Source organism: Ascaphus truei, chromosome 1 (genome assembly GCF_040206685.1).
Source record: "Ascaphus truei isolate aAscTru1 chromosome 1, aAscTru1.hap1, whole genome shotgun sequence".
Taxonomy (NCBI): domain Eukaryota; kingdom Metazoa; phylum Chordata; class Amphibia; order Anura; family Ascaphidae; genus Ascaphus; species Ascaphus truei.
In genome coordinates, this window is record NC_134483.1 from 395,102,490 (window position 1) to 395,124,958 (window position 22,469).

Here is a 22,469-nt window from a genome sequence, read left to right on the forward strand (position 1 = left end):
TTTATATGAACTATTGACAGTAGATAGGTCAGAAACTTTGCAGGCCCCATTCAATGTTTGGCCATTGAGATCATAAAGCTTTAAAAAAAAAAAAAAAATTTAAATTTTGTTATGAGATGTTATATAATGTTTTACCTTAGTTTTATAAGATTTCGTTTGTATATCGTCTTATGGATATTTCCTAACACAATTTATATAGTCTGAATTAATTTATATGCATATATGTATTCACCTTTATCTATAGTCACATTACACACACTTTTTTTAATAAGCATTTGTACTAAGGGTTTATGGCTACCACTATGCCATCAGTTAACTATCAGGTTTTGAACAATATCAAATTCCTGTATATGTATTGATCATTTTGTTTTTTATTTTCATTTTTATTTCAAATTACAATTTTTTGTATAAAAGTTGTTGTAAATAATATTAATTAAATCTATGTCTGTATTGAGGGTCATTCACTTAAATCATATTTGGTTCACATCATTATCGATAATATAATTCACTTTATATCAAGTCACTTCATTCATAAACAATAGGTTTTTATATCTAAACGATTGCTTTCAAGAGTACTTTGGAGATCCAGGGATATCACACCACCAGATATGTGTTGTATTACTTTATCTAATAATTTAATTACTCATTGACTTATAATCATTTATTGAGGGACACAGGTTTTCACAATTAGTTTACTTATGTATTTATTTATTTGTACACAGTTCACATGTCTATTAACTTATTCAGTTTTGTATAAATATGCATTGAGACAACCATTGATTTGGGTTTTAACATTTAGAGTCCCAAAACGACCTTTTCAGTATGATTTTAAGCCTTTTTCCACTTAAAACCATAGATCATAGGGAGTGTGCTTAGAGGGTAGCATGGGATTGGTTCAGGATTGTGTATATAACACCAATAGACGGTCCACCCCCATCTACGGAACCTGAGGAAGCCCAAGAAAGGGCGAAACGCGTTGTTCGAAACTAAGTCTTTTGAACCAGTGAGGCCACCGTCAAGGAGCAGGGCAAAGGAGCCAAGCACCATACCCGGACGCGGGTTGAGTGATCTGCGCACCACATGCCCTGCAAAAAGATCTCCTAAGGACTGGTTGGCATTTTTATTTCCAGCCCCTTTGGTGTTAGACCTAAGGGCTTTTTTCTGTTTTTATACGCTTTTTTATATGTTTTTTTAATAAAGTTACCACGCTGTTTGAACTCTGTTTCCAAGTGCATCTATAATTTGGTGCAAGCACACGGAGGAACTACTTCACTTCACTGATTGAAAGAATAGATACCATTCCACGTGTGAGCTCACACGTGGCCGTGTGAGTATAGTAATTTTATCCCCTTATTCACTTAACCCTCATCTCCTTTATTTTAACAGGAGTATCCCTTGCATTTATATTATTTGGATGCGGAGAGGATAGAGGTACCTCCCTCAAGATTGCACTCACATCTGCCCGTGTGAATGTTTGTAGCACTTTTTTCTGCGTTTTATATACACTCCCTTTACCTATTGAAATTAACCACTGATCTTCTGAAACTGCATTGTCTCTAAACACTGTGTTATCAATTTTTTTGAGGGGAACTTCGCATTTAACGGTAGTCGGTTACCTGAAGAATCCAGCATCAAGATTCGAAGAAAAGAAACTTCGCACCAGGAGAACACAGAAGAAAGAAAAGAAATCTTGATGTGACAGCATTTACACAAGGCCGTGTAAGTGTTTTTGTTATCACACACTCCACTATCCCCACGTTAATTAGCTCGGGGACTTATATTCCCGAGCTAAACAATTTCTTTGACAGTGAAGAAGAAGAATCAGGCACACAGTCTTAATCATCAGTGAAAGGGGTTTATTGTGCCAAGAAATCCAACGTTTCGACAGTAATACAGCCTTTCTCGTTGGATTTCTTGGCACAATAAACCCCTTTCACTGATGATTAAGACAGTGTGCCTGATTCTTCTTCTTCACTGGATCACATTGGGACTTCAGGAGCTCCCCAGGACCAGCGCACTGGCGGTTAAGTATCCCACTATCACCTATGTATTAGAGTGCGTGCACTGCCATTATTTTACTGGCTTCTTTGACCACAGAGAGTCTGGCTTTAGTCATGGAAATGAGTCGGCCCTGGTCTGTGTGACAGATGACTTATTGGTGGCCATGGATAAGATCTGTATTTATGCCCTTGTCATGTTGGATTGCTCAGCAGCCTTCGACACAATTGATCATGTGGTGTTGCTGTACCGCCTGGGGGACCTAGCTGGTATCGGTGGGTTACTTCGTTCCTGCAGTGCTGGACCCAGCAAGTGGCTATGGGTCCCATGTGTCACCAGTGGGACATGTCCCCTTTGGAGTTCCCCAAGGATCGGTGCTATCCCCGCCCCTGTTCAACATGTATGTAATACGGCTGGGCAATATTATCCGGTAGCATGGTCTGAAGTGCCACCATAGTGATGACACCAAGATTTATATTTTGTTCCAGGGCTGCCCACTGTTCCACTATTGCCACACTGAAAGCAGGTCTAGAGGATGAAGTTCAATCCTGATAAGACTGAACTAATGATTATGGGTTCGTCAAGATGACCGAGTATGGGACAGGGGGTTTGCAAGCTTCCCCTAATCAATGGTGTACAGACATGGCCCGGGTCTCAGGTTCGTAACCTTGTGATCCACTTTGACCAGTGACTTCAGTTAAGTCTGTTTTTTTACATTTCAGGCAGCCTCTGAGCTTGTGTCCACTGCTGTCATTTATTGACCTCGAGTCACTTGTCAATGCTTTTGTGTCTACGCAGTTGGACTACAGGAATGCCTTGTATGCATGACTACTGGTGTGCCTGATGCGAGGCTCCAGCTTGTGCAGAACGCTGCAGCGCGGATGTTGGGAAAGGTTTCTTGCTTTGAGAATATCACTCCCATCTCAAGCGATCTGCACTGGCTTCCAGTGATCTTCTGGGTTTGGTTCAAGTTGGCCGTAATGGCCCTTAAAACCTTGCAAGGTCAAGGGCCTGCCTATCTGCAGTTTTGTTTGAAGCCGTGGAGGGATACTGGCTATGATCTCAGGTCCCCAGGGAGGTCCACCTCTCCGTGCCAAGGGCACTGTACACTATGCTGGGTGGGCAGGCTTTCTCGTGTATAGCTACAGTGGTCTGGCACTCGCCAACGCCAGAGCACTGGTGTACTGTATATCTATTTTACCACTGTTTCTAAAAAAAATAATGATAATAATAACCAGACTGTATTAGTGCAATGCAAGGTCACCTCAACGGCACGCATCACTTTGTGCAGCCGTAGCTTTCTCTGGCGGAGCGCCGGGCATAATTCATACTCAACCAACAAATCAAAATACCACACGGTCCTGGCTACTCCCCTGGATAGTTATTATATATATCACCATGATGAGATGGGACACTTACATGTCACTCACTTTAAGTTAGCCACCCTCAGGGGACAGACTAGCACACTCCCTGTGTGTACACACACACACACACACACAATGCAGAACAGCAGACAGAAAGCAGGAAATCAGAGGAATCTCTTGTCCCCCTATACGTTAAAACTGATGTTAAATCTATTTCTCATCGCCTTTTAAGTATGTTTTTGGACCAGTAAATTTGATCTCTTGTCAATGAAAAACAGGAAATTTACGGTTTGGACCAAGAAATCTGACATTTTAAAGTGGAAACACTGGCAGGAGTACTCATAAGAAGAGTTAATCCTTGTACTGTAGTATCACAGGTCTGTTACATCACTAAATTAAAACTTAAAAAGCAGTTGACATCTCTAATTACGATTTTTAATAAAGAATTAATGTATTTATACCTCATACAAACAGACGAGATGTCTCAGTAATTATGTCAGTCCCCTTGATTTGATATCAGACACATTGGTTTGTAGCATCAACACTCATAGGCCGCGTTTATAGTGCGCGCGACGGCGACACGACATATGACATCACCCGTCGTCGTCGCCACCCACAAAAGTTTTATTTCGCTATGCAGCTGCGTCGCAAGCGACCTGGCTATTGATTGGTTCAGAGGCTGTCACATGTGGCGACAGCCTCTGAAAAATCTAATTTGACCGGCTTCAAAATTTCGCACCGCAATGTCGCTCCATAACATTTGTTTTGCCGCGATGTCGCATCGCTGTCACTATAAGCGCAGCCATAGACATCAAAATAATCTCACTAATTCAAAACAGTCACTATCCATGTAATTTATAGTAAAGAACCCCCAAATCTGACTAGGATCCCTAGAGATTCTCAAATTTGCTCATATAAAATAACCTGCGCACTTTAGTCAGTGACTCTTGATGTTGGATTTGCGGTTATCCATTAGCACGAGTTACAGCAGCATATCCCGCAGACACTTATCAGAGACACTACCTCACAGATGGGCGGGGAACACTGTATGACCTCACAGGCCAATGACTATGAGCTGCACGGTTGTTGACAGCCAATCACACAGGAGGAGGCGGGCCTCCATCCCCAGAACGCGGCTTGGAACGCAAATCCGAGCAACGTGTTTGTGCAGGAAGCTTGTGTCACCCGTGTGTTTTACGGCGCGTGGCATGCTGTAGCGGTCTCTGTTCTTGAGCTGTAAGGGGTAAGTACTGCACACGCTTGTGGTGGGAAACGTGAATGGGCTACAGGGCAGGCGTCTCTTGATTGTGCACTGCTCAGCGGTGTCTTTCTGATAGAATCGACTTCACCTGTACAGCCTCAAAACGGTCCGCGTGGTCGTTTCTACATCACTCAGATTTACCCTTCCATTTGACGCGCTTATATAATGTTTATTATCTGCCCCCTTCATTGTAACACAGCGCTATCTTCACCATTCCCCCTCAGTTTGAAGTTTTGTTCCATTTGAACATGCACGCTTTTTTAAAATGTTAACTCTTCCCCATGCAACCTCTGAACTGGCCTTATATAATCACACTTGACTTGCCTGCTCACGAGGATAGACTCTCTTAACTCTCTGTAATCTCTGCATTGCCACCACATCAACACTACTACTATTTTACACTGCTTGCACACGGCCTTTAGTGTATGCAACTTTTGAACACTACGTGAAAATTCTGCACCACCTGACTTCTTTACTGTGTGTATATGTTGTTTTAAAGTAAACAATGTTTCTCACACCTCTCCTCAGAAATCCAGACAAGGTTTTTGCGGCAGATATCCAAAAGCATATTCATATGCAAATTGGGTGCACTCACATGTGTACAGATGTGTTGGTTACTAAAACCTGGTATAGCAGGTAGTCCTTCAGGATATGTCAGAGTACCTAACTGGAGTAAACTATCTGGAATCTCTTTAAAAATGCTCTTTAAAGTGGTGTGTTGGAATCACTGCAGAAGTTTACTTGTTGAAGCTTCTCCTTTGAGAAAATAAAATGTAATATTCCTATGATTTATTGCCATTCTTGCCTTTTCTGCAATCTGAACGGAAGCAGAGCAGAACTACTTGGGAAGCTACAGAATCATATATACAAACTTTTGCAAGCTGGTGTCTAGGTATAGTTTGAACCTTGCACCAGCCCAGCTCCCCTTTGGGAATCTTTTTAAAATTGAGGTGTAATCCCCCTCCCCCATATAGAGTAGATGAAATTATAATTTTGTTTCTCATGGCATAGTATTTTTTCATTAGGCCGAGATAACACTGCCTGCTACGGCCACGCGCTTCCATGCGCGCCTCCGCCGCCCGTTCCTGCAGCCCAGCGATCTGTTTGCTAGCAGCAGGAGTTGGGTCGTGGTGATGGGGGTGAGGGGGGCGTGAATAATGCGCCATGGAGTTGGTTTGCCTTTATTGGCTGAACCAGCTCATGTGACGTGACTGCAGCCCAAAATTTAAATTTGGGTTGTGGCGGCAAAATGTCACAGCGTCACCGCTGTACTTTGCCGCCACAAGCAGTTTTTAGTGTGACAACGCTCATACACTAGCCTCAAAGAGTGCAGAACGTGCGCGCGCATGTCGCGTAGTAGGCAGTGGGAGCTACAGTAGCCCTTAAGTGTTGAGCAGTTGTTCTGAAAGCTCTCAACCAATTATTATGCAAATAAGGGAGCCTCCACCTGTGTAAGTATTTTGGTTATTCCAAAAATGGAAGGTTTGAGAACCACTCGTAGTATTACGGACGCATATAATGCATGTTTTTAGATGTGTATAACATGCATGGGACGCCTCTAAATTACCCCTACGCTTTTAATACATTAAGATAATTTCTATAGAGAACCGAGAGGCCGTGGTGGCAGAGTTGTGCTTCAACTTTCTGCTCTTCGAGATCGCACATCACAATGCATTTTGTAGCAATACTCAATGCATTGTGGGGAACGATCTCCGGGTGCAAAGCAGTGATATATCTCTTTTTTTTATGTGGGGTGCAAGTATGCTGTACCCGGCTGGGGATCATTCAGCGTTGATTATTTGTATACATACCAATACTAATGAAATAACTTAGGAAAAAAATCTAGTGCAACCTCTATATGGATACTTTTTTGGTTTTAGTAGCATACACATTGTAATCAAGACATCATGGTGTATTTGCCTAATAGACTCGTTAAATGAGATTAAAATACACCATATTCCAAAAGTACAATAAGTAAATTAGTTTAGTATATTAATCTGGTTAATCTTTTAAATGTTTTTCAGAAATTGCCATACTGTATCATGGAAACACAGGCTAAAACAAAACTTGGAGAGCCTGGGACAATAAAAGTAGAGGAGAGTGATTGCTATGCAGCTGAAGGGGACAAGTCTCCTCTGGCAGATTTAAAATCTATGGACAATTTTCCCGATTCTGGTTCTAATGGTAACATGGAAGATGGTATACATACCCAACCAGAACAGAAATTATGTACAAATGCCCTAGTTACACATGAAAAAGAAATACATGGAAATGATGATTTTGCAAATATGGTTGAAACAGTACATCTACCTTCTACAGCCAATGGAAGTGACACATGCGACTCTGAAGCAGAGATTAACCCTACAAGGATACCATCTCCATTACATGATTTGGAACCAGTGGAACAAATGGAAGTGGCTGTGGCTAAACAACTGGGGACCCTGACTTTTAAAAGTGAATCAAATGTTGCCAATGTTGCAAACCTTGGGGAGACTGGGCAACCACTGATGGGCGTTCATCTCTTAATGGGAAATGAGACAGCTGAAGCTGCTGGTGAAATGAAGGACATTGTTTTAGAAGACACTACATCGGACAGGTTGATTTATGCTTTTGACACTGTGAATATTGCTCTTTATTGATAAATATTTAGTATTCTACTGATAACACTTTATACAGAGAATATTACATAAGTATCAGTTTACGTATCACACCTAATAACACTAGTTGATCGTAATTAATAACTGTTGCATTTCTTTGAAGAAATGCCAAGCCTGACAGAGGCCCTCCACAAACCTTGCTGCATCTCGCAAAAAAAAAAAAGGTGGTTTGGTGTCGGGCAGGCTTTGCATGTTCCACATGAAGCACAGAAGGCATTGATAAGTGTGTGTGTGTGTGTGTGTGTGTGTGTGAACACACAACCCAAACAACCCCAGAACCCACCACATCATTTGTATATACATACATGTATATGAGATATACATATATACATATATACATATATACATATATACATATATATACATATATATACATATACACATATATACATATACACATATATACATATACACATACATACATACGAGAGAGACGAGACATATACGAGAGAGAGACTGACGGTTGATATCTCTGTCGATCTCGATGTAGATATCTATAGATATAGATCTATATATAACACACACACGATAGAAAAGCCCAATGCTACATCCAATGTAACAAAATATATAGTAAATAGTTAAAGATGTCAATAATAATATTCTCCTTGGTAAGGGTCATTTAGTTAAACCCTTTGGCCAACGCGTTATAAGCCTGCAAGCTGCGTCAATGCATAACCAGATTTTACAGGTCCTAGCACTAAACTGTTGAAATGTCTCTTTTACCTTTGTTGGAGGGAGAATGACTGCAATGAGTCTGTCCATATAACAAAATACCCCCTACTTAAAGTGGGGAGGGGTGAGCTTAAACCCTGGGAGGAGGGGCCACTAACCTCCAACCAACTGACACCAGTGGAAAATTGAAATGAACAAACACACAACCCCCGCAAGCTCTAATCCCAGAACCCACTGCATCATATATCTATATCTATCAAAAGGTGTGTGTGTGTGTGATATGTTTTTTTAATTGACCCTTTATGGCTGAAGTGGTTCATAATAAAGGCAGTTTGAGAAACCATGTGCTTTTATAGTAGAATAATTCCAGTTCTACTGAGGGTAACACAGGTTTAAATATGGCATTCTAACAATTCAAACAGGGAGCTGAATATTTGTTGGACTACCTTTTTTTTTTTTTATTCATAAGATGTTTTTGTAAATATTTTGTGAGCTTGCCACTGGTATCAGTGCTTCTAGATTTATTTATTTTGTGTATAGTTAAGTGTTATGATATCATTACTTTAAGAAAATATTAAAGTGGTATTTATACATAAACTCTCATCTCTATATTGCAGTGATACAGACTCGGATTCTTCATCCTCGACTTCCTCCTCTTCCTCCTCCTCCTTGTCTTTAATGCTCCCAGGAGAACTTGAAGAGGAACCAACTGAAAACAAAGAAGTTCAGTTGAAGACTAAGGATGAGCTGCTTCTTGATGTAAGTGTTGATACTTTTTATTTAATACATTTTCTTAACCCCTTGTGCCCCATGTCATCCGTAGGTCCGGCACTGCAGGGGCCCCATAATGTAGTAACAAGGTCATGGGCTTTTTGGTAGTTTTCTAGGGGAGATCACGTTTTGCTCTCTTATAGGGCGCTGAACATGATCTGACCAGACGGGGAACGGAGACTGAGACTATTCTGTCTTGTCACTAGTGATTGTGATCTATGCTGGAGGCCCATGCCTCAGTGTTAATATGCCAAATGGAATTATACAGATGCAGCATACTATTATAAAAGCATATGTCCTCTTAATGTTTTTTTCTTGAAGTAATATTTCTGAGTTGTGACGCTGTTAAAGCAGCAGTCAAAGCTGCTTTCACACCTCCCCCCACTTAATGTGAATCAATACAATCCACACATAAATATTGTATGTTCAGTTTCATCTAAAAAACATCTCAACATAACATACTGTAAAATCATTGTAATTCAGGAATATCTCTTCACAATGGGGGGTAAATGAGAGGTTGCAGAAGTGAAATGAAAGATCTCTTGTACATCTACTTTCTATGTAATGTACAAAACCCAAATTTATGAATGCAGCTGTTACAGGTCCTCTAAATCGTAAATTGGCTTTGTTGTACACCAGGAACAGATGTGGCATGGCGCTGTTTGGGAGTAAAAGTCCATTAGTAGCTGTAAGCATTATACCATCTTTGAAAATAAGTACTAAAATTGAAACATTCCACAATCTTTTACTAGCCCACCTCAGATGAGGGGTAGAGGGGGTGACGCATTAGTGAGGTTGGGGGGTGGGGAAAGAAATGGAGTGACGCATGAAAAAGAGGCTGGCACATGGGGGCAGGCAGGGGTGACAGTCTGTACCTCATTGAAAGGTTGCTTGGCCCACTCGTGCCTCTCCCTCCCGCCTCACCTCAGAGGAAATTGGAGGGAGTGTGCTGAGAGGACATAGCTGCAATTTATGCCAGGCAAGTATCTGCAAGGCTCCATTATAATGTATTCAATTTCCCTTTGTGCTGTCACTTAAATTACATTTTCAGTTTGTTTTAGGTTACATAAATACAAATTCTTATTTCTACAGAGTAAACATTTAACAGAAATAAGGTAAACAATTACACTAGCTAATATGGAAAAGCTTCAATTGTATCCGGTCAGGTTTTTTAAATTGAAGGGTGAATGGATGAGAAAGTATTAGAGGTAATTTTATCAATTGTAAATTGCAGCTGCTTGTCCTATTCTGTAGTATTAGGCCACGTCCATAGAAGGACAAGCCGTGCTGAGCCGTGCGGACGCTCCGCGCTGAGCCCCGGCATCCTCAATGAGGATGTCTTGAGGGGGCTCACGCGAGCGTCCGCAGGCGTGCTGAGGAGCTGGATTTTTCAGCCGACAGCCAAGCTGTTTTTCAGCGTGCTGTCGGCTGAAAACATCCAATCAGCGCGAAGCAGCGTCAACGTCACGGCGCCGTGACGTTGACGTCGGTGTGTCGTGGGCTATTGGCCCAGCGACGTCACTGCCCCGCCTCCCTCAGCCTCCCCCCGCCTTCTGATCGCGCCCGCTGGCTCGCCTGCATGTGCATAGACTCGCACAGGCTTCAGCAGGCGAGCCTCAGCGTCAGCGCGGTTCCGCACTGCTCCAACCTCTATGGACGCAGCCTTACACTCCCCTTGCAGGCAAATGGGTTAAATTGGCAGACCAAGCAATATCGTACATGTTGTGTGTTTTTTTTTTTTTAATCAGTTCTGTACTATGAGAAAATACTTCAACAACTCCCAATTACATTTTGAATGTATTATAATGTAACAAGCATTTTTTAGTTTTCTTTAGCAACCATTAGCAAAGTCAAATTCCCTTCCTCTTCTGAAATCGCCTCTGGCACACCCCTTACTTTTTTTATTTTGCCCTGCCCTCTCTAGCAGTGCCCCAATTGTATCTAGTGACTACCTGGTCACATGATCTTCCCCACAGAACGTTTGAATCTTTGATCTTCTTCTGCTACACTGACAGCCATTTTAGTGAACCCCTGAGCCGAATCATCGATCGGCAACTTAGCTAATTACTTATCATTGTGTGAAATGTTTTGAAGCACATATTTAAAGGGATAAAAAAATCCTGGCAGCTTGGACTGCTGCTTTAAGATGTGTTGAAGCCAACCTTCAGAATCTTCATAAAATCAAAGGTTGTTTACAATGTAGAATGTTTTTAGCTGCTTCTGACAGGTTGCAATCTTCAAAATACAACTTGCTTGTCAATGTTTGTTTTAATTCAAAAGTATGCTGTAGTTATTAACTCAAGCACCTTAGGCATGGCTGGAAAATGCATAGGCCACAGGCAAGTGCCCTGCATAATCCACAATCCTTGAATATTGTGCTTTTGGCGAGGAGGAAGATCATGGCTCAGTGATGTGATGTCTGGAAGAACGTACGGAGACTGTAGGAGGGAGTTCTGGTAAGTGTGTCTGCAAGGGGCCAAAATGTATGTATGTAGTGTAAAGTATCAGCCATGGAGCTACTCGTATGCTTTCTATAAGCAGATTAGTCTTAAAGATGGATAGAGAGAGTGCTATTTGGATATTGAGGGGAAGGGCATTCCAGAGGTGTGGGGCAGTCAGTGAGAAGGGTTTAGGGCGGAAGAGAGCTTTAGATACAAAAAGGGTAGAGAGATCACATTCTTGAGCAGAATGCAAGAGTCTTGATGTTATATAGCGAGAAATTAGGACTGAGATTTAAGGAGGAGCAGAAGAGTGTGATACAGGATTTGAGAGGGATTTCATCAGGGGAGATGCTGAGACAGATTTTGGAAAGAGTAAAGTAATTCTGACAGCAGAACTTAGGATAGATTGTAGGGGAGACAGGTGAGAGGCAGGAGGTTACTGTAATCGAGACGGGAGACAATGAGGGCCTGAGTCAGAGTTTTAGCAGTCGAGACACAGAGGAAAGGGCGTATCTTTGTAATATTGCAGAGGAAAAAACGACCGCTTTTAGGTGCCTTGAGAATGTGAGGGAGGAGTCGTGTGACCCCTAGGCAGCGTGCTTGTGCTACTGGGTGAATGATAGTACTTCCAACAGTAATTAGTAGGGCCAGGTTTGGGAGGAAGTATGCTGAACTCTGTTTTTGCCAGGTTACGTTTAAGTCGGCGGATGGCTATCCAGGGTGATATAGTAGAGACATTCAGAAACTTTGGTCTGTACAGCATGAGTAAGGTCAGGGGTTGAAAAGTAGATGTGTCATCAGCATAGAGGTGATATTTGAACCCAAGAGATGTGATTAGGTCATCCACCCCACCCTTCCCCCCCCCCCCCCCCCGAGAGATCGATTTAGAGGAGGAGGTGTTGGCAAAAGACACACTGAAAGTACGATGGAAGAGGAGATCCAGGATAGAGTTTTGTTACGAATACCAAGAGTATGGAGAAAGTGAAGAAGAGGGTAGTCCACAGTATCAAATGCGGCAGCGAGGTTGAGTAATGTGAGCATGGTGTAATGACCTGTCTTTGGCAGCATGGAGGTAATTGGTTATTTTAGTGAGGGCTGTTTCAGTGAAGTGAGCAGTGCTGTAGCCAGATTGTAGAGGGTCTAGGTGAGAATAGGTGTTGAGAAAATGGAGCGAACGACAGAATACAAGGCGTTCAGAGGCAAAAGGGAAACCGGGTGATGGTTAGAAAGACAGGTAGGGTCAAGCTTGCTTTTTTGAATAATGGTATGACTGTTTCTTGTATGAAGGAGGAGGGAAAGGTGGCAGAGTAGAGGTAGGAGTTTAAAACCTGTGAGCGAAGGGATTATAGTAGGAGCAAGTGGTTTTTTCGGAGATGGGAGGGAATGGGGTCAAGAGGACAGGTGGTAGGAAAATAGATCAGCAGACACACATCCTCTGTGACAGCGGAAAAAGAGTCAAGGCAGGAGGAGGGTTAGGAAGAGGTGTAGGATGGGAGGAGGATACAGAGGGGATATCCTGACGTATGGATTCCACCTTTTCCTTGAAATAGTCGGCAAAGTCCTGAAATGATATGGAGGAAGAACAGGCAGCAGAGGGTGGTCTGAGTAGGGAGTCAAACACAGTCGGCGTGGATTAGACTTGTGCGTGTTGATTAGAGAAGAAAAGTAGGTTTGTTTAGCTTGAGGGAGGGCAGACTTGAAGCAGGATAGCATAAATTTGTAGTGAAGGAAGTCTGCTAGAGTGTGAGATTTCCTCCAGAGGTGTTCAGAGGAATGAGTGCAGGAACGCAGCATGCACTTGTGGAAATTTAGCCAGGGTCTGTGGTTAGAAGGGCGAGTGGCTGAGAGAAAGTGGGGCATGTAGATCAAGAGAGGAGGATAGGGCAAAGTTGTAGTTCCTGACCAGGTTGTCAGGATCTGGAGCAGACCTGAAAGAGGAGAGGGAGGAGCATTAAATGGAATCAAAAGCTGATAGGTTAATAGAGTGCAGGTTTCTGCAGAAACGAGGGGGAGGTGGAGAAGGGGAGAAGTGAGAGAGTGGAGATGAGGTGATGGTCAGAGAGAGGAAAGGGGGAAATGGAGGAATCCCAGAGAGAGGAAAGTTTTTAGTGAAAACTAGATCAGGTAGTGGCCATCCTTGTGGGTGCAGGCAGCAGTCCACTGTTGAAGGCCAAAAGAAGAGGTTAGAGGGCGAATGCGTGAAGTTCAAGGGGGGAGGAGGAGAGGTCATCAATATGGCAGTTGAAGTCCCCAAGGAGAAGAACAGGTGAGTCAGAGGAGAGAGAAAGAGAGCCAGGATTCAAAGTGAGAGAGAGGGAAGGGGAATGAGTAGAGTTAGGTGGGCGATGGATGACCGTCACGTGGACAGGGAGAGGAGAGAAAAGCCGGACAGTGAGCCGGAAAAGAGGGAGGAATAGAAAGGGTTTGGTAACGGCACAGAGCGGACTGGAGCCCCATGCCCCCACCCCTGCATCAGGGCGTGGAGTGTGGGAGAAAGACAGGCCATCATAAGGCCTCGTCCAGGCTGAACACGTTCCGCTGCTTGGTGAGACAAATACATTTGATTTGACCGCTCGCTAGTACGTCACGTGTGCGGTTCACCCAATGAGGGCGAACCAGCTCTGTGACGTCATAGCCACGCCCCCCCTGAGCGCACAACTTGCTGGCCAGGAATCGCCCAGCACCTGACGTCACGGCGCCCAAGTGCCCTCCCACCCTGGACGAGGCCTACGAGAGGGCAGCTTCCAGAGCAGAGTCACTGAGTGAGCCAAGTCTTACAAATACATGGTATGCATGTAGTTTATAAAGGTAAACAAGTAGTATAGCTACACATTTTTTTTTTTTTTTTTTTTTTAAGTGTTGTGTTCTTTACCTAAACAGCATAGTAGTTTTTCTGTTCGTTCAAAGACTGCCTTAACATATTCAATATTATTTCAATTTTCTTTAAATAATTAGAAATGTGAAATGTCACCAACGGCAACCGATATACCCATGGAGTATGCATGCAGAGCTGCTAACATCTTGATTTATAAGTTCATATTGTTAGAATACTTAAACATGCATTAGAAAAAAAAATAATGTACACACAATAACTCTCCTAAAATCTTAGAATGTAAACTTGTTTCTCTAGACTCCATGGTAGAAAATCGTAAACTGGTCTTTAGTAGTGCAAACGGCAGGAACTAGCTGGACCCTGTTATTAGTACTAATACCACTGTTTAAAATTCAAAGCAATTGCATTTTAACACTCTTAAAAGCAACATAATTGAACACCAAGTGTATTACGTTGCCATAAATACATTTAGTTGTCGTGCATTTTACTTATCCACAGTGAAACTATAAGAACCAATTGCAACCCTTGCAGCAATTATCTACAGTAGCTGCTTAATTTGCAAATTTGAATACGTGTTGCACTAGATATAGGTTAATGGTCATAAGCCTATAAAATGTTGGACCCCAATTTTACTTTTGTAAACCATCAAGTATCTGGATGAAGCATTTTGTACGTTGAATTATTGAGAATTTATTTTTTCCAATGTTTTTTTAAAATTGAGTAGTTTAATGAGGCTCAATCAGATTCTTAAAAAACAAACTGCTATACTACTGTATATAGCAGGCATGCACAACATGCCGCATGCGGCCCGCCGGGACACCGTGTGCGGCCCGTGACGGCTCCCTCCAACCCCCCCACCCCCACTTCACCCCCCCTTCCCTGGTAGGGAAGGAAGGAGCGCGCTCCAGCAGTGTGTGACGGCGCACTCCCCCACCCGCTCACCCCCCTCTCCCACTCCCCCACCCCCTTCTCCTGCTCCCCCCCCTCTCCCGCTCTAGCAGTGTAGCGCAACCCGGAACATCAACAAAGGTTGTTGATGCGGGTTTTTGGGGTAGATATGAGGATGATGATGATTATTTTACTCGTGCGGCCCCAAACTTTTTTTCCTTGGAGCAGTTCGGCCCTTTTCACTGTACAAGTTGGGCAGGCCTTGTATATAGTCTCATTTACTTGAATAGGCATTACAGCTCCTTTCGAAAGATGACTGGTCTATAGAAAATTGTATAGGGGCTATTCAACCAATGGTCCTGTGTTGTTGTTTTTTTCTTTCTTTCTTGAGGACAGCAATCCCAGGTATTAAAACGACCCCTTTTTGGGTAAACACCTTTCTATTTGGGAATGTATGACACAGGCAGCCTTTTTGTGTCCAAGATGGATATGGTGTTCTAGCTGTATTGAGACTTTGTCGAAGACTGAGCCACTGATTGAGCCACCTGTGCTGAAGCGGGGATTTCCTGAAAACCTGACCTGTGTGTGGCCCTTGAGGAATCGAATTGCCCACCCCCGAGTTAGATGTTAAATCGCCATCAAAAACACTCCAGTATAAAGCAAAATGTAGAAAGTTATGTTTATATACTAATCTACAGAATGTTGGTTATACGCAAAGATAATAACATAATTGTCGTAATTTAATTGGCCAATTAAAATGTTTACTATTGTGGATCCTCTGAGCTGTAAAGGTACACTTGACAACTTCTACATAGGTCACGCTTCCTAAGTATAGAAAAATTAGACACTAAATCGGGGAACATTTTCCACTTAAGTTATGTTTTCCCTTAAGAGGGCAGTGATTCAAAAGGTTATTATATGAAGCATTGAATATTTTTTTTTTTAACACAAATATGTGGATTGAAAAAAATCTTCCTTTTCAGAAATGCATTCTGTAAGGCAGGGGTCCAGATTTTTTTTTTGTCTTGAGCCCCCCATGCCTGCTCTTCCCCCATTGCTCTTGCCCCCCCTCAAATGACCCTTTTGGGGTCATGTCGTTGGTGAGTTACATAGGCCTCGTGTGTTCCCCCTTCATTCATTTAAATGCCTTGGGAAAGGGCGCTGGACCTCTTTAACCGTCGCACCCCACCTCTCCCAAATAAATCTCTTGCCCCCAGTTTGCGTACCCCCGCTGTAAGGGAAAGAAATATTGTTCTTTCCTGAATATCGAAGGAGTGTTCACATGAAATGCCGGGGCAGTTAAAACTGTTTTTTCAAATCCTTTGTAGGTTTGTACTTGCATTTTTTTTTTGATTAGACTTTTACTGGATGGGTGCAGAAGTGATGCAATTGCTCTACACGAGGGGTGTGCAAACTGGGGGGGGCGCGGGCGGTTGCAGAGGCCCTGCACTCTTCCCCCAGGCATTTCATTAAATGCCGGGGGGTCGCATGAGGCCCTTGCAACACTCCACTTACCGGGATTCAGCTGGCTGTGTGACGCGGGTCATGTGACTCCGCAGTGTCATTTGACGCAAATACAAGGTGGGGGGGGGGGGGGGTGGCGCGAGAGCCAGGGAAGGGAAGACGGGGGGGGGCGCAGCTTCAAAAGATTGCGCTCCTCTGCTCTACACCACCTTTGAAGCATCAAGCAAAATTGAAATCTGCAGTATATTTACATAAACTTAATCTGGTGCTTGCAGCATGCACTTTGTTGCAAGTGCACTGGTCTTAAAACCCATACTGACAAGCTGCAGTGGGGCCATAGCTGTTAATGTTTTGTCACCTTACACATTTTCAGCTTGAACAAAACTGCTGTAAAGCAAGAACATCAAAACAATTTTCATTCCTTTTTTTTTTTCTACAGGAAGGCCATTTTTCTACAGAACCCCAATTAAAGCACAACACTTAATAGACCTTGGCAGAGTAGAGATGCCAATGTTTTTTTTATGATTCCTTGATTTCTATTCATTACTAGTTCAATTTGATACATTGGTCTAGAAGTACAAAGTTTATTCTTGTTGGAGTCCTAATCATGTCGCACTCAGTCTGAGATGCTGTGTGGCCAAGCAGAAACAGATGATTAAAAATCTGAGTCTCAAAGATCTTGCTTGGAGCTTTCGTGTATATCATAAATACTTCATATAATCCAGTCACAAATATTTTTAGTATGATTCAAGGGGCGCTCATGGATTGGGAAGTAAAGGGTGCATTAGAGGGGAGAGCATGCTGTGTGCGGAGGGGAAGAGAAGTGTATGTGAGAGGAATATTGCATGCCTCTATTTGTTGGTGTGTGTGTGACCCGAGTTGAACTGGATGTGGCTTTGAGGTGCTCGCTCACTGTATGGGACTGCCCACCCCCGTTACAGAGATGAAGGCTGCCATATACCATGACTTGCTCACCTTTGTCCAGGAGTTTTTGTAGACTGGAGAGCCATTCCTATCTTTCACCCCAAGCGCTCTTGTTCCATTTGTACTCCATAAACCATGGACATCTCTAATTCTCTTCTGAACCAAAGTAGGATTTTTCTGTTAAGCCAAGGCAGGTACTCTGCTTTTGTGCTTCATATGGTTCACTTCCTTGCCCTTGTCACACTATCGTGTGGAGGCGGTGTCTGTCTCATGAGAATGAAGGCTCACGGTTTAAAACTGTAATAGTAGTTTTGTTTCTTGTCCCACCAGGGCATTAGGTTTAGGGCCAACAATGGGAGTGTATTTGACTCCCCAGAAAATTGCCCCTTCTTTGTCAGTATTTCATGTCTATTTTTTTTTCCATAATCGGCAGCTCAACTTATCCACTTTGAGTGGCCACCCTCCTAAAGTTCTGTCTTCAACTCTGTTCGATGGGATAAATGAGGGATTGTGAGATCACGAGACAGCGGAAGACTAGCGTCTCTGACAATCATTGAGGGTCTGCCTACAGAAAGTGATCTCGTCAACATTTGTGTTGGGAATCGTGGGTGAAAGTTATCTTATTTTATAACCAAGATGTTTTATTTTTAACAATAACAATCTGCGCTATCCAAAACCATATAAAGTGCGAAGGGATACTTTAAATAATGTGTAGGTAAAAATATATTGTGACAAAATAAAAATCCGATGGACTAGATGAGTCCAGCAGTGAATAAGTCAACCAGAACCATGAATAATATTCTCTACAAAAGTGATCCTGGGTATTGACTCCAATTAGTAAGTATATGGCAAATGTATGTCCACATATATAAATTGTTCCAAGCAATCAAATACTGATGTTTAAGGTTATATATAGTTACAAGCAGGTGATCGGTGATGGAAGTCCTGATGGACGAGATACTCATCAAATTGGGTCCCCGAAACGCGATTGCTCGGTAAGCTGCTGCTTCAATGGATAGTAACCGCATCCAAAAACAAAATTTAGGAGTAAGAAAAGAAAGTGCATGATCCCTTAGTGCGATCATATTAATTTAGAACAGATCAAGCTGATCATTGTGCATATGATGCACTAAAAAGTACTAAGCAGATAAAAACAACATATAAAACATAACATATAAAAACAACAATGGTAGGTGCTACTGAAATGCACACTTCGCTGTGTTGCTAGTTCAGAGCATGAACTGGTGTTTCTTTCCAGTAATTCCCGGCAGTGACCGAGGCTCGATATCTTTTGGCTGCCTCACTGGACGCTCCTACAACAACGCCTTTGATCTCCGTAACTCTGGGGTCTGTCTGTGGCGTAAGGTTAGTCCCAAAACATTTAGTTGCGTAGTGTTACGGTCGCATATGTTGCTATGAACTGTCCAGGAGTTAGACGCACTAGACAGAGGTGGAGTGTAGAGACTGACCAGTACCTGGGTTCCAGATCTTGAAGTGGCATAATCATGGGGTCCGAGGTCAGAGCTGGAGAGAGACAGGATGGTCGAGGTAAAAAAAAGTGTTGTCCAGGTGTCTTGATCTTAGCACAGCCTTTATGCTCAAGGCATTGTCTCTCTCCTGTGTCAGCACCGTTGTGTGCTAAGGAATCTCTGTCTGGCAGTTTCCCACAGGAGGCTTTTTTTTTTTAGAGCTCTGATGAGCCAGGTGGAGCCTGGTTAATTGCGTGAGGAATCCAGCAGGGAGCTGGTTAATTGCAGCCAGAGTATTTAGAGGCAGTTTGAATGGGATTGTAACAGGGACTTATCCCTGTTTAGTAATTTTGTGCAGAATTTGTTCTTCAGAATATGGTTTTGAAATACAGTGACATCCTGAAATCCAAACATTTGGAGAGCGGATATAAAGAAGTAAAATGAATCATGTCAGAGCAAAAACTTCATATACAGATGCAGCGTTCTGGTCGGTCGCACTCTCCTCACAAAATCTGCTGCGGTAATGGGTTTTTATTCTTCTGGGCTTGCGCAATCCCAGCGGCCAGATTTACTGGCCAATCGGGATTAACACAGTGGGGATCCCTGGTTCTGAATGGGACTCTGAATCCTGCCGGGCTGCACCTGCCTGTAAGAGATGCACAGTAAGAGTGATACAGAATCAGTCACTCTCCCTGTGTGGCTTTTATTTTATTTTCATAACGGTATTGAAGCAGGGGGTCTGCGCAGCTGAGCCACATTCATTTCAGCCTCGGGGACTCCCTGCTGTCTGAGTTAAAGGTCCCGTTATGGGGTGCCGGTATCTCCACCATGTTTAAATTATCCCGCGTCATGGCCCACGTGACATTTAAATAATGCAGGGAGATACCGGCACCCCATACCGGGCCTGTAACGTGGCACACAGGGGGTTTCCGAGGCTGCAATTAATGCGATTCAGCTCCGTAGACCCCCTGCTTCAATTAAAATAAAAGCTGCGTGCCTTACTATCTGATGGATACTCCTATTTGAAATGCTCCCCATCCATATACCATCTCTCCAAGAATTGGAATTTCTCTCTCTCATCCATTGGAACAGATCAAAAGCATGAATATTGTCTCTTCAAAATATATGTAGGACTCTGTATATATACAATCTCTACCTACACACTTCTCCACATGGATTTATAATTCATGTACAAATTTACATTTGTACATTGTTGTACACGTGTTTTATTTAAAAATAATTTTGATATTCTTGTATATCCCCATTTTAATGTTTATTTTTAGTCTTAAAAGCCAACGGTTGTTTCCCTCTGGCTTTATGCATAGAGTTAATCCTATTGTGATTTGTAATCTGTTTATTGGCAACCATGGAAACCTTTGGCTATGTAAGGATGCATTTCCCTATGACTAACACCCCCTGATGAAGTCGCTAGGCAACGAAATGCATTGGGACTATTCTTGCACCTTACGCTACCGATGTTGACACACCCCGAGTTACGGAGCTCGAAGTCACTGCGGTGGGAGCGTCCAGTGAGACACAGACGCCGATCACCGCCGGGGATTACTGGGAAAAGAATCATCATTTCATTAGCTCCTACCATTGGATTGTTGCGCTTTTTATATATTGTTTTTTATATTTGATTATCTGCTTAGTTCTTTTTAGTGCATTATATGCACAAGGATCAGCTTGATCTGTTCTAAATGAATTTGATCGCACCATGGGATCATGCGCTTCTTTTTCTTACAGCCTAGTTTTAAAGTTAATATACATGTGAATAAAGAGGGAAAACTAAAGTCTGCTCTAATACTCTACTGCTTTGCACACAACGTTTTATATGGTATATTACCAGAATTAATGACTACATGTGTTTTGGCTTAAATAGGTTTTATGCTAATATTGAAAACTGTGATAGAATCACCATATATAGAATAATTATTATTGTAGGTCATCTGACGCGCATAGTTTCACATTTGCCTATAAATATATGCGGTTTTGATTATTTGGTGTGGATTTCCTCCTGCGTGAGAGGAATTCATGACATTTCTTAATTCATAGGTGCCCAGTGGCCTGGAATTTGAAGCAGAGGGATTGGCTAGTCAATCGGCATTGTAAAGCTGGACATTAAGAACGCCAGGAAGTTGTCTGGCAAGTCGCTACGGCAGCAAGAGGCCCTGTTCCTGGCCGTAAATCTGAGACTGGGCGCTACACGGAACAGTTATATATATTTTTTTAATCCCACTTAACCATTTAACAGTACACTTTATTTGTCTTTTCTAATTGGTGTTGAGGCTAGGCTAGGAAAAAGTAGAAAATAGTACTTTAACATAATATGTGGATCACTTTTCCCTAGTTCAGGAAATATTCGCCTCTGACATGGCAGTATTTCAGGAGTTCAAAACGACTGCTTTCATGAAGCAGAAAACAGTCCAACTGCCACCTCTTGTATGTCGAATACACTCCCTTAACTAGCAACATTTCTCCAGAACTTGGAGCGTCCCTCGACATAGGGGCAAATTCATAAAGCACTGTTGATCCAGCGTAAACCCCCCATTGACTTGAAATGAAAAATCTAGACCAGTGGTTTCTAACCCTTTTTTTCGTTACGGAACCCTATAATTAACTTGTGAAATTCTGTGAAACCCCCAACCCTCTCTCTGATGGCGTGTCCTGAGCTCAAATGCATTGTAAGGAACTTCAACCCTCTCTAATAGCGGTCTACAACATTTGACCGTGACCAAATGGCCACGGCTCTTCGCCGCTACTTTCCACTGCCATCCTCTTCGCCATCGGCCTTTGCTGGCCATTTGGTCTGCTCTAATAGTATGTCTGAGATCAGATGTGTGTAAATTCTTGACATGAAAATTGCACAGAACCCTTAAGGGATGCCCGGGAACCCTGGTTCAAACACCTATCCAGGTATTAAGAAATATAAATTGACATGGTTAGAAAGATCATGTGTGTTTAGGTTTTCAGAAAATGACAGTGCAATATTTTTGTTGAGGGGAGTCACACCATCTGGTCTTAAAAATAAAAAAAAGGTCTGTGTGCCGAGCACGCACATTTTTAAGTGAAACGTCTTTGTCTTTTGTCACACATTGTATCTGTGATGGTGATGTTTTTAATTAAAAATCAAAACACAATTTCAGTGACGAAACACAAAGTGTGACTTAGAATGCACGTGCAATATATTTATACGAACTGTGAATTCCCTGTGTGTGTGTATGTGTGTGTGTATATGTGATTGTGTGTGAGACTGTGTGTGCTTCAGCGTGTCTGTTTCAGCGTGTCTGTTTCAGCACCGGGAACTCGGGAGACGCAGCTCTCTCTCTCTCTACCTGCCCGATGTTCCCGGCTCCTCTCCTCCCCCTCGGTCAGTCCTCTCTTTTGGTGGTGCGCATGCGCAGAGGCCCGCAGCCATTAGTGCGTATGCATCCTGGAAGAGGGGAGCATGAATGTACTTGGAGGTGGACATGGGCAGTACTGCGCATGCGTAGTGGGGCCTGCAAACTCCTCTTCTGCGCATACGCGCGCCCATTAGTAGCATTATGTCCCCTTTTTATGACAGTTTTTCGTTACAAGACAATGTATTTTTTTTCCCATGAAAACCCTGTAGGCGCCCCTAAAGACGTTTCAATTAAAAAAAATTGTAAGGAGCTTTAGAGCAAGGTCTGTCATTAGCTTTTCCCCCACCCAAAGGTATCTTGCAGAGTGTGCTCCTCTATTCTTG

At 42.8% G+C, this 22,469-nt stretch overlaps 1 protein-coding gene across 1 annotated transcript in view; it reads left to right on the top strand.

The window, feature by feature from the left end:
• The first annotated feature begins 4,487 nt into the window (after positions 1-4,487).
• The window catches only part of NAF1 (nuclear assembly factor 1 ribonucleoprotein), a 104,342-nt gene continuing 86,360 nt past the window's right edge, over positions 4,488-22,469 (top strand). The window contains exons 1-3 of the mRNA XM_075612278.1: positions 4,488-4,605; positions 6,648-7,219; positions 8,570-8,711. Coding sequence (XP_075468393.1) covers positions 6,666-7,219; positions 8,570-8,711 — 696 coding nt within the window. The 5' untranslated portion in view covers positions 4,488-4,605; positions 6,648-6,665. The remainder of the gene's footprint in view (positions 4,606-6,647; positions 7,220-8,569; positions 8,712-22,469) is intronic.